Below are 12,589 nucleotides of genomic sequence, written 5' to 3'. Positions count from 1 at the left end.
GAGTCCTTATTTGAAAAGGGTGTGTGGTGGTTTAAATATGCTTGGCCCATGGGAAGTGAAACTATTAGGAGGTGTGGCTTTCTTGGAGAGGGAGTTGTGGCCTTGTTGGGGCAAGTTAGTCACTGTGTGTGTGTGTGTGTGTGTGTGTGTGTGTGTGTGTGTGTGTGTGTGTATGGGGGTGGACTTTGAGGTCCCATGCTCAAGCTCTGCCCAGTGCAGAGAGAGATATAGAACTCTCAGCTCCTTCTCCAGCACCAAGTCTCCTGGACGCTGCCATCCTTCATGAGGACAATGGACTGGCCCTCTGGAACTGTAAGCCAGCCCCAGTGAAATGCTGTCATTTACAAGAGTTTCCTTTGTCATGGTGCCTCTTTGCAGTAATGAAACCCTAAGACAGGGGGTGAGGGAGTAAGCTGCAGGCAGAAGGAAATGAGAGGCTGATATTCCAGCCCACTTTGCCATGGGAGGTATCAGAAGAAAACAACCTTTTCCTCAATTCTCTGTAAGAACCCACTTATTACTTTTATTTAGAGGAAGTGCTCATTTAGAATTATAAGTACATACTTACCAGTTATAGCAAAAGACAAAACCAATGATAACAGCAGAAGCAACATCCAAGAAAAGCCACATGAACATGTAGAATCCTGGTGTCTGCAAAACATGAACCAACCGAAGGTGGATCGCTCTATAGCAGGATGTTTGAAGGCCCTTGCTCCTCTACCTGGGCTGAGGCCCATAGGAAGTGGGGCCAGGTGAGACTACCTGCAGCTATTCTAACAGTCATCCGCATACATACTGGGGATATGTAAGACATACAGGGTGTCACACTCTCCCTCTCCCTTGACTCTCAAGGCAGACATCTGTGGGAATTGCAGACAAGTCACACCAAGTCTGTCCTGGACCCAGGACTCCAGTCCAGGTTATCTGCCATCTTGTGCTCTCTTTCTGTAACATGGTCTCCAGTATCTAGCTACTACCATATAGTTCTGGGAAGCCGTTCATAATGCAACTGTCTATGAACTAGTGCCTGGGCACCACTGGTCTGAATCAACATTCTTCACAGAAATGCTGAATTATATGTAGAATTACATGTAATTTGACTCACACACCCACTCCTCCAGACTCTACCAAGATCAGCTCTTTCTCCAGCACTCTGGGAACTCTGACTCCTGCACTGATTCACATGGATTTTCTAATCTCTGGTTTGATTTTCTTCCTCTACTCCATTGCTCCTTCCCAGTGTTATTCTTGTTGCTACAGAAACTGGTGTTTTTTAGTCTTTCTTAAGCTTTTCTTCCCAGTGCTTAACTTTCAAGGGAGCAAAATTAAGCTTTTCTTTTAAAAATATTTATTTTATTCGTATCACAAGTGTACATACCAGTGTCTCCAGAATCCAGAGGGAGGCACTGAATCCCCTAGAACTTGACTTCTGGACAGTTGTAAGCTGCCTGATATTGGCACTGGGGACCGAACTTAGGTCCTTTAGAAGAACAACAAGCACTCTTAACTGGTCCATCTTTCCAATTCCTAGACTGTTTCCTAGTAGGAATAGTGGAGTGTGTCTATAGTCCCAGCCACTTGGAAGACTAAGGTGGAGAACGACTTGAGGCCCAAAGTTTGAGGCTAGCATGAGTGGCACATGGAGACTCTCTTACTATAACCTGGTTTCTGTTGCATGCTGCTCAGTCAAATCGTTCTAGGCAAACAAGAAACCCAGACTCTGTTGCAGTAACTGGCTAGCCACAGCTCTATCTATAGGTACTAAGCGACTGGACTTAGCAGTGGCTACAAACCAGGTGTTCACCAAGTCCCATCAGGGTGCTGGCTTGTTCATTTAAGAGCATTGCATTCAAGAAACAGTTTCCACTTGGCAGAGAAAGGACTCTGGCTTTCTTCCCAGAATATACCCTATGAGTGTTGTTGCTGCCATAGGGCTAGTGTGTGAGTGTGACTCTGTGTGTGTGTGTGTGTGTGTGTGTGTGTGTGTGTGAATGTGCTTGCACATGCTTAAGCCTGCAATAGAGTTAGACCTCTCATTAAGAGATCATGGACCAAGACACCTGTGAGCTCCAGTTTTCTATGGGGATAATAAAAATAATCTCCAATGAGATTACATTGTAGCATGTAAAGTGCACTGTAAAGATTCAACAAAGAACCCGAAAGAATTTGGATGGCAAGGGAAAAGGCACATTTCCATTACTCACAGATGTCTGTATTCTGAAGTAGCTTACCAGGGGACTACGAGGGGGTGGGAGAGCACAATCACACCAGGCTTAGCATGATCCAGACAAGCAGCTCACCATGAAGAAGAGAGGCCGACTAAGCTGATTTAGGAGCTCAATGTTGTCTGTGGTCACAGAGTTGATACTAGAACACCAGGCCAGTGAGAAGAGCCAAGGCTCGTTGATAACATACACATGGATGTAGATTTTAGCACTCTTATAATCTCTGGAACAAAAAACAGAGCCCACAGAGGGTTTCAGCTCAGGTGTATTCTCAATAGCTAAAGGGCAACAACCACACTTGTGAAAAGCTACTGCCTAAATCATCAGACAAACAGCCTGTCAAAAGACAGCTTCAGATTCGCTGAGACCGAATGGGCTCTTGCCGTACCATAGAATTCTGGTGAATTAAACATCCTACGGGGGATGCAGCAAGACAAAGAAAATGGAAAGAGAAAAAGAGAAAGAATGGGGGCAGAGGGAGGGTGTACAACAACAGACACAAAATCCTTTACAGCATTTACAAATCTTCCCGCCACAGTCAGTTTCAAACTACAACTGAGAAAACCAGTTTGTGGAGGAGTATGAAGCTCCTGAATGGCTGCTTCTACAAGCCATTCACTGCCTGTCACCTTGGGCGTGTGGGTCCCACGAGGTTCTATCCCAGTGCCACCCACCCTGACTTGGATGACCTGCTCACTTACCGTTTTCTGTTTGACTGAAATCGAGTTACAACACAAAGGACTATGATCCCACCGTTTTTTTTTTTGTGTGTGTATCCAGACCTAGCTGAGCATCTGGTTCTATAAGTATTAGTTGAGAGAACAAAGCAAACACCAGCGTGGTGACCATTTTAACACTTAAATATCATGAGTTTTGCAGTATTTTTTAAAGTAAGGATTGGGTGGCAGAAAACAAACCCAGCTGTCTATAAGGCACTAAGTCAGTGGACGCCTCAGCCTGAACTGTGGAGAAGGAAGAGAATAAGCAAAGGACTCGCAAAGCAAGGCCAGTGTCATCGAAGAACTCCAGTTCTCAGAAAGCACACCAAGTGCCCCTCAGCCTGTGGGCTGAGATCAAGTAGAAGTGTTTGCCCAAGAACTTTCAAACCCTGATCGATCCAGTAGTCACATAGGAAAGTCCAAGTCTGCCATACACTAGAATGACAAGCTCTGTGTTTCGGGGCAGACTTAAGATAATAACCATGCCTTTCTACAGGAGGTGCTGCCAATTTCCTGCTCACAGGTAAGAACTGCCTCTAAGTTCTACAGGTCATGTAAAGAGAAACTTAGAATTTGTAGGGAAAAAGTGAAAAAGGCTTCTTTGTACTATTTAAGACTATAACTCAAATTCAATGTTGTAAAATATGAACAAGGGCTGTAGAAACTATAATTAAAAACATAATACCCTTAAGAATTACCTCAAAGAAAATGAAATACTTTGGTATGAATTTAAGGAAGCATTAAGGATGTAACCCTGAAAATGTAGAAATAGTGATGAAAGCAAGCAAAGAAACCAAGGCAACAGAGTGGTGCTCACTCCCAGACTGGAGAGGGGCAGGGCAGAGCTGCCAGCTATTCCCAAGCTGATCTGTAAGATCAACGTGAGTCCTAGAGAAGGCCAACAAAGGTCTGTTTGCACAGTTAGGTCACCTGATCCAAAACACACATGCAAAGGCACAGCTCCAGGAAAAGCGAATCTTAGGTGGGGAGGAGGGAGTGTCAGAGTCTCACTCCATAGCGCAAGGTGGTCTTGAACTCACTACGTAGCCCAGGCTTGCCCTGACAATCCTCAGTCTCCCATATGCTAAGGAAAACATACTTCAGTCTGGAAAATAATAATTAATTAATTAATGGAATTAATCACCATCCTCAGGAGTGAAGCTACATGTAATCAGGACAACAAGGTATCAGAGCAAGGACAGACACACCAGTCAGTGATCCTGAATAGAAAGTCTGGAAAAGGACCTATATACATTTGCTCAAATAACCTGTGACAAAGTTGTCAAAGCAAGTGAGTGGAACAGTAGATTTCAACAAACGTCACCAATTTGGAAGGCCAGAGGCCCTCTCCCAAAAGAACATTAAAATCTCAATCAAACCTCAGACTGTGTATAAAAATGAGCTCAGGATGATTTGTAGGCTTGAGTATATAATGTAACAATATAAACCTTATGGAAAACATAGAAGTAAAGAACTCTGTCTGCTCTTGAGTTCTTAGATTAGAGCTAAATGCTCACTTCCTTAAAGGGAGAACTCATATGCCAGCCTCGTCAAAATGGAAACACGGCTCTTGCTTTGTGGAGACCTTGTGCCCTGTTAAGAAGATGCACAGTAAGTAAGTCACAGACTAGGAGAGTGTGCTCACTTTTATAAAGATTTGTATTTACTTATGTGTGGGTGTGCCTGAAATTATTGTGCAAGCACGCATGGACTCTAAAAGAAGGCATCAAATCCCCTGGAGCTCCAGTTATGGGTGGTTCTGAGCCTCCCAGCATGGTGCTGGGAGCTCTGGGTACTCTGGAAGAACAGTTCATATTGTTATCCACTGAGCTATCCCTCCAGTCCCAGGAAAATGCTTTCAACCCTATCTAACAACGCGTGAAAAGAATTCTCAAGATTCAACAATAAAGAAAAGGAATTTCAGCTGGGCGTGGTGGCACACGCCTTTAATCCCAGCACTCGGGAGGCAGAGGCAGGTGGATTTCTGAGTTCGAGGCCAGCCTGGTCTACAGAGTGAGTTCCAGGACAGCCAGGACTACACAGAGAAACCCTGTCTCGAAAAACAAAAAACAAAAAACAAAAGAAGAAGAGGAAGAGGAAGAGGAAGAGGAAGAGGAAGAAGAAAGAAAGAAAGAAAGAAAGAAAGAAAGAAAGAAAGAAAGAAAGAAAGAAAGAAAGAAAGAAAGAAAGAAAGGAAGGGAATTCCAATGAAGAAAATTATGAGTAAGTAAGCACAGCATCATTAGCCTTTAGAGAATATGTTTAAACAAACTGAAGTTAACACATGCCTATCAGAAGAGATAAGATTAAAAAGTGACAACACCAAACATTACCACAGATGCAGAAACTCTGGGTCATGGTGTTGGCAGGAATGTAAAAGGTTACAGTCTTCCTGGAAAAGTCTGGTGGCTTTTCATAAAACTTTCAATTACTACACCCAGGAATTTGAAATCTGAGGCATCTTTTCTCTGAAATAAACTTATATTTGCATGAAAGCCCATATGCAAACAGATGGAAATAATCAGATGTCTTTCTGCTAGTAACTGATTAAACAAACTCTGGTATACACACCATTGAACACTATTCAGCAATAAAAAGGAACAAATTATAAATAAATGCTCTGGATAGAATTTAAGAGAATTACGATGAGTGAAAAATAAACCAGTCCCCAAATAATATGAGTTTGCTCATTCTTGATATACACATTATAGACATTTTTCTGGGGGTTAAGATTTTAGATGAAGGGGAAAAGATGGAAGGAGAGTAGCTGTTGAAAGACAGTTATCAACAGATGCTGGTGACGACAGTTCATGGAGTTGTGTTCACTCCCAGCTTCACTGCGCCATTGTTCACAATGACCAAGATAAGTAATCAACCCAATTATCTACTAACAGATTCATAAAACTGATTAAGAAATGGATTAAGAAAATATAGTACTTATATGCAATGGAATACTACTCGGTATTTAAAAAAAGAAATTCTGTTAGCTGTCTCAATATGGGTGATCCTGGAAAACACTATACTGCATGAAATGAGCCAGAGGTAGAAAGACAAATATTGTATGACTGCACTTAAATATGGAATCTTAAATAGTCAACCTTATAAAAGTGTACAGTAAAATTATAAACCAAGCATATAAAAATGGTGGAGAGGTTGGAGAGATGGCTCAGCTGGCCAAAGTACACTCTTCCATAGGACCCTGGTTCAAATCCCAGCAACCACATGGAGGCTCACAGTCATCTTATAACTCCAGTTCCAGGGGATCTTACACTCTCGTCTAGCCTCTGTGGGTTTTGTACATATGCACATACACACACCAGGGAAACACACACATAAAATAATAGATGGACCTTTAAAATAAGTATTAAGTGGTAAGGAATTAGAATACAAAGAAGAGCATCATCTACACATCATAAATGCTTATTAACCAAAGAAGGGAGGCAGAAAAAGCAACGAGAAAGCAGAGGAGTCAAAGATGACAGAAAACCAGATAAAGAGGCGAAAGGAAGCTAAGTGGAACTGATATTTTGTGAATGTTACATGATGCATGTCAAGAGAGGGGGTAAAACACTTACCTTAACCCAGTGTAGAACAATCTCTTATAGTCAACATTTACTATAGTAATATTATGTTTTGTAAGTTCTTTAATGGACCATAAACGGCCCACGTGCTGAAAACCAGGAGCCATGAACCTGACATAGTCTCTATCAAAACCCGGCAACCAAAATATCTGCAAGAAGAAACAGACAGTGGATGGTGGATGCTCAACTCTCCTGATACAAACAGCCCAGGAAGAATGAAAGGGCGAGCCTCCATTCCAGCACTGGGTGTAGTCTATAGGAAGCAGAGAAAGAGTCTAGCCCTTGGTGAAGCAATCAAATTAGTTATATTGTCTAATAAACTCTTAAAAATGGGGAAGGCTGCTGTGGAATTAAGTTTTCCCCCAGACCTTTCCATCCTCCAGTTAGCAGTAAGTAAAGGGCCCAAGCATACAGAAAGAGTCATACAAAAAAGAGATCGAGGGCTAGAGATGTAGTTCAGTGGTAGAACACCTTCCTAGTATTTGCAGGACCATAAATTAGATACTTAACAGAGAAAAAAATATTGGTAGATATGAACATAAAAGTACTATACCCTAGTTTTTGATGCCTAAAACCATACTTGAGAGGAGCTACATAGGTGTTTCTTGGCAACAGAGATGCTGCTCTGACTCAGCTATGGAAAGAACTCCATTTACAAGGAGACACATACATGTTTTACTCATAACACTGTTGTATTTTGAGAAATTAAGTGATTTGAAAAAATAACTGCAAATAAAGAATGATTCTAGAAGAAGAAACCAAAACAAAATGAGGAGCAAAACTTTACTCAACGAAGACCCAGCAGTCTTTCTATGTCATTCTTTAAAACCAATGCCCTCAAAGCTGCACTGTCATGAAGACCATGGTTGTACTGTCATGTTAGGCCTATGTTGAGCGCTGGGTAGACCACCTCAGTGTTATTATATACACTATTATATTTTGGTGTGATCCTAGGGATTGAACACGTGGTCCCAAGCATGCTAGGCAAGAGTTCTATTGGTGATCTATATTCCCAGTCCTCTTAATTTTTTTTTTTAATTTTGAGGCAAGGTCTTGCTAAGTTGTATAAATTGGTCTTGAATTTATTCTATATCCATGCAAACTTTAAACTTGCCATCGTCTGACCTCAGCATCCAGAGTAGCTGGAATTACAGTTATGTATGACCAGGCCTGGCTTACATACATTATTCTTTTTTTTCTTGCACATGTATACATGTGTAGCATGCATAAGTGAATGTTCACATGTATACAAATGTACACATGTGCACATGCACATGTGTGTGCATACATGTAGAGGCCAAAGGTTGACACGAGATATCTTCTTCATTGATTCCCATTTTATTTTTGAGACAGGATCTCTCACTGAACCTGGAGTTTGCCAATTACAGTTAATCTAGCTAGCAATCTTGCCCTGCCCTGTCTCTGCCTCCTCAGTGCTGGAATTACAGTGGCTGCTGTGCCTGTACAGCTTCTACATGGGTTCTGAATATCCAAACCCCACCTTCATGCTTGTGAGCAAGTGGTTCATGCACTGAGCCATCTCCTCAACTCCTAAATCATTCTTAGCAATGCGCTAATATTAGATTTGGTTTAAAATAGGAAACAGTCTCAATATTTTTCCCTATTGGGAGCATTTTAACTGGATCATTCTCAAATTGCCTTCTGTAGCTGTATAAACAATAATTTCCATTTTCATAGGAAACACTATCACTTACTGATCCCAGAGAGGACTTATGTGGTAGTTAATTCACCTACACTCCTGAGCAGGCTACCCGCCTCCCCGCCACTGCCATGAACACGAAGACACACGTACCAGATGCTGCTCGATCTTAGAGTCAAGGATGACCTTTACCACCCTTCGGACAAAAGTGTTTCTGAGAGGATGTCCTGGTCGAGGGCCGAACAGATCAAATATCACAATCTTCTGTTCCCGTTTTGCAAGTGCCAATAACTCAGACAGCTGCGGGATGGACTGGTTGCCTGCTCTTCTTTTGTCAGCCTCTGATAGAGGTTTCATGCCAAAAAATGGCTTATGCTAAAAAGAAACGTATCAAAGAAAACATTGGTTCTGGTCAAGCACTGCCAGGTTTCCTGCTCTGTGGGTCTGCTTCCATATTGCTTACACGACCACTCAACTCACTATGCCTTCTGACGTACAAGGGGATTCGATGTCATCCCCACTGGTGAGCCAAAGGTTTGGAATGATTTCTTTGGTATCCTAGACTTCTTATACACGTACCAACATGTAGTTTAGACTGGCTTCAAACTTATAATCCTCCTGCCTCAACCTCCTGACTGCTGGTATTATATATTTGTGGTACATATCTATAATCCTGTCTCAAAAAATAAGGTAGAAGCCAGTCATGGTGACGCACACCTTTAATCCCAGCACTCGGGAGGCAGAGGCAGGTGGATTTCTGAGTTCGAGGCCAGCCTGGTCTACAAAGTGAGTTCCAGGACAGCCAGGTCTACACAGAGAAACCTTGTCTCAAAACACCAAAAAAAAAAAAAAAAAAAAAAAAAAAAAAGAAAAGAAAAGAAAAGAAAAGAAAGGTAGAGAGAAATTTAATGAAGATGTCCAACATCAACCTCCAGTCTACACACACACACACACAAATATCCTCTTCAACACATGCACCTATACCTACACACTTTTCCACACAAATAGACGAAAAATAATGAAAATGAATTGTGTGTACTTATGATGTATAACAGTTTTTATTTGTTTGTTTGCTTGGTTTTACAGTGCTGAAGATAAAGCCTAAGACCTTATGTATGCTAGGCCTTTGTTTTACCACTGAGCTACATGCCCAGTCCCAACAGGCTGTTTTGAAATATGTCTGCATCATGTAATGGATAAATCAAACTAATTAACCTTTGCTTTATCACACATGATATTTTTGTGTGATGAGAATGCTTAAATTGTGTCCTAGTATTATTATTTCAGGAATTACTATGTTTTAAGATTACAGTTAGCACATAGCAAAGCAAGCTCTTGAAATCATTCTTTCTGTCTAGATGAAATTTTATATGCTTTGACCAACATCTCCCTATCATCTCATTAGCACCACCAGTTGTGTAGTAATCACTATTTTATTTTCTGTCTTTATCAGGAAAACCTTCTTAGGTTCCACACATTATTGAAACTAGCATCTGTCACTATGTGCCAGGCTTATCTCACTTAGCATAATGCCCTGCAAGGTGAGCCATGTTATTTCAGATGACATAATTTCTTTATCTTTTAGGGCTAAATATAAATAGTATCCCAGCCACTGATGGATGCATGTTAATTTCATGTTTTCTATCACATATAATAATGATCTTAAGGTCATGGGATGTGGCTATCTTCACCTTTGTTAGTTATATCCTATTGTCTTTGGATGTTCTTTTCTCATAGGCTTCAGCCATTGGTTCCTTTGGTTTTCAGTTGTGGGAGTTTATCTCATCCAACCTTCAAGTTCAGAGATTCTTTTTCAGCCTGTCCAGTCTACTAATAAGCATGTCAGATACATTCTTACTCTTCCAAGTAATCCCAAAGGCACCTGGAGTGTGCTGATTTGGCTAGACCGAGATCCTCAGTCTCTGCCCCCCTAGTGCTGGGACTGCATGTATTAACAATCATGCCTAGCTTTTTACATAAATCTGGGTGTACAAATTCAGGTTCCCAAGCCTGCACCCCTTCAGTTCTTTCTATGTATTGAATACACTGTCAACAGTTTGCTGTGTGCTGCTCATGGGTGTGGTGAAGAGGGCACTTTTGCTTATTCCCCATCTTTAGAGGCCAGTGCTCATCTTCATTAATAACTTTTCATCACAGGAACTGGGGAGAATGCTTAGTCACCAAAGTGCTTGCTGCATGAGCGTGAGGATCTGAGTTCAGATTCCCAGGATTGGTGTGAAGAGCCAGTTGTGGCAATCCCTGCCTGTAATCCTAGGTCTTAGGAAGCACTGACAGGAGGGTTCCTGGGGCTCACTGGTCAGTTCGAGGATCAAGGAGAAACTTTGTCTCAGATAAAGTGGAAACTGCTTTGGGAAGATAATCTAACAGTAATCTCTGGGTGTCTTATAAATACACACATATGTGCTCATATATGAACACACACATGAATTTTTCAACACAAATAGAATTTTGTTGAGTACTTTGATACATAAATTTAACTGAGTGCATAGTTTTTCTTTAGATTATTACCATTTTAAATTACACTGAAATCGTTTTCATGCCAGGCATAGTGATGCATGCCTTTAATTACAGCAGTCAGGTAACTGAGGCAAACAGATATCTGTGAGTTCCAGGTCTGCCTGATCGACATGGTGCGTTCCAGGACAACAAGGACTATATAAAGGGAGCCTGTTACAAGAAGGAAACAAGAGCTTTCATGTTGAACCAGTGTTTATAGATTTGAGGAACTTTTATTTAGTTGAGACATTTTTTGACTATGCCACTGTCATCATGGATAAAGACAGTCATTATATCATTATTATTTTGCTATTGAGACAGGGTATTACTCTGGCCTAGCCTGAGGCTCACTGTGTAGCTCAGTCTAGCCTCACACTATGATCCTCTTTCCTCTAGATCTTGAGTGCTGGGACTAGAGCATACACTGCCACACCTGATCACGATCAATTTTGTACTGCTACTATAACACACTGTCATAAACTTAGTGACTTAAAACAACACAGACCATTTTTTGTATGTGTTTTTGTTTTATAGATCAGACGTTCTTTTTGGGTCTCGTGGAGCCGAAATCAAGGTGACAACCAAATTCCACATCATTCCCGAGTTTCTAGAGAACATTCCTGCTCAGTTACATTATTGGCAGGATTCAGTTCCCTGTGATTTGGGGAACCTCCGTAAGTTGAGGGTCTTTTCCTTGTTTTAGTGGCCATCTGCATTCCTTGGTTCGAAGGCTCTTTCTTCTACCTTCAAAGCTTGCAGTTGATAGTTGAGTCCCCGTCACACTTCAAACCTCTCTTGTCCCTCATGTCTCCATTGATAAAATCTGTCTGGTCACATCTAAGACAGTTTTGTTTAAGGACTTTCCTGACTCGATGAGGAACATCTGAAAATCAGAACAATCTTCCCTGCAGCCCAGAACCTCATCTGCATGTGCAGAAACCTTTTTTGTCCCCCATGCCTGGTGATATTGATAAATTCCAAGAATTAGGACATGCACATCTTTGGAAAGTCATCATTCTGCCTGCTATTCATCATGAAAAAGAGTCAAATTCTTTGAGGAGAAATAACTATCTTAACTTATGTATATTCTTAACAACAGAGTTTCAAAATTTATGATGTAAAACCTAACAGATCTGAAAAAAAAAAACAACCAACAATTGAAATGACTTTGTCACTCCTTAGCCAATAACTGATAGAATAAACCAGTAGGAAATCCATAAAATCAAGGATAATTTTAATCACTGTTACTCAACTGGCTCTCAAAACAATGTTTATAGGACATTCTACCCAGTAGTTATAGAATCTATACTTCCTTTGTTTAGGTTTGTGTTTTTATGTTTGTTTCAAGGGTTGAAACTAGGGCTTTGCACATGGTAAGCAACTGAGATACCCTTTTTTCATTAATTTTTTAAAAAAATTTGACACAGGGTCTTATTAATGCACCCCAGACAAGTCTTCAACTCTGTCTCTTTCCTCAGCTTCCAAAGTACTGGGGTTATAGGCAAAATTAGCACACTGAAGTGTACCAGAATTTTTGCAGAACCATTGTATCTGGCATGAATCTAGAGTGATGACACCTAAGCTTTGAAGTAGTCTTTTGTCAGTGATTGTTATCTGAGATTTTATGGGGTTATTCTTTTGAAGGATTCTCAGAGCCTTTGCATAACTGGCAAGCCAGAAACTCTACTATGGCTGAGACCTGCTTAGGTGATGGGTCTTTTGAGAAAACCCCTAGATCAGATAAGAAGCTTTGCTATTCAGAAATTGACTTGCTCTAGGTGCCTTTTGTGTAACAATAGAAAGAGCTTCTAGGAAGCTGTCAGTGCACACACACACACACACACACACACACACACACATACACACACACACACACACACACACCCC

At 41.1% G+C, this 12,589-nt stretch overlaps 1 protein-coding gene across 1 annotated transcript in view; it reads right to left on the bottom strand.

Moving 5' to 3' along the window:
• The window catches only part of Gdpd4 (glycerophosphodiester phosphodiesterase domain containing 4), a 141,423-nt gene that overhangs the window by 36,211 nt on the left and 92,623 nt on the right, over positions 1-12,589 (bottom strand). Inside the window, exons 12-15 of the mRNA XM_021167569.1 lie at positions 8,339-8,560; positions 6,520-6,674; positions 2,301-2,448; positions 569-651 (exon numbers count right to left, since the gene is read on the bottom strand). Coding sequence (XP_021023228.1) covers positions 569-651; positions 2,301-2,448; positions 6,520-6,674; positions 8,339-8,560 — 608 coding nt within the window. The remainder of the gene's footprint in view (positions 1-568; positions 652-2,300; positions 2,449-6,519; positions 6,675-8,338; positions 8,561-12,589) is intronic.

Source organism: Mus caroli, chromosome 7 (assembly GCF_900094665.2).
Source record: "Mus caroli chromosome 7, CAROLI_EIJ_v1.1, whole genome shotgun sequence".
Taxonomy (NCBI): domain Eukaryota; kingdom Metazoa; phylum Chordata; class Mammalia; order Rodentia; family Muridae; genus Mus; species Mus caroli.
Note: the sequence above shows the minus strand (reverse complement) of the source record. Positions and strands in the feature narration are given on the sequence as shown.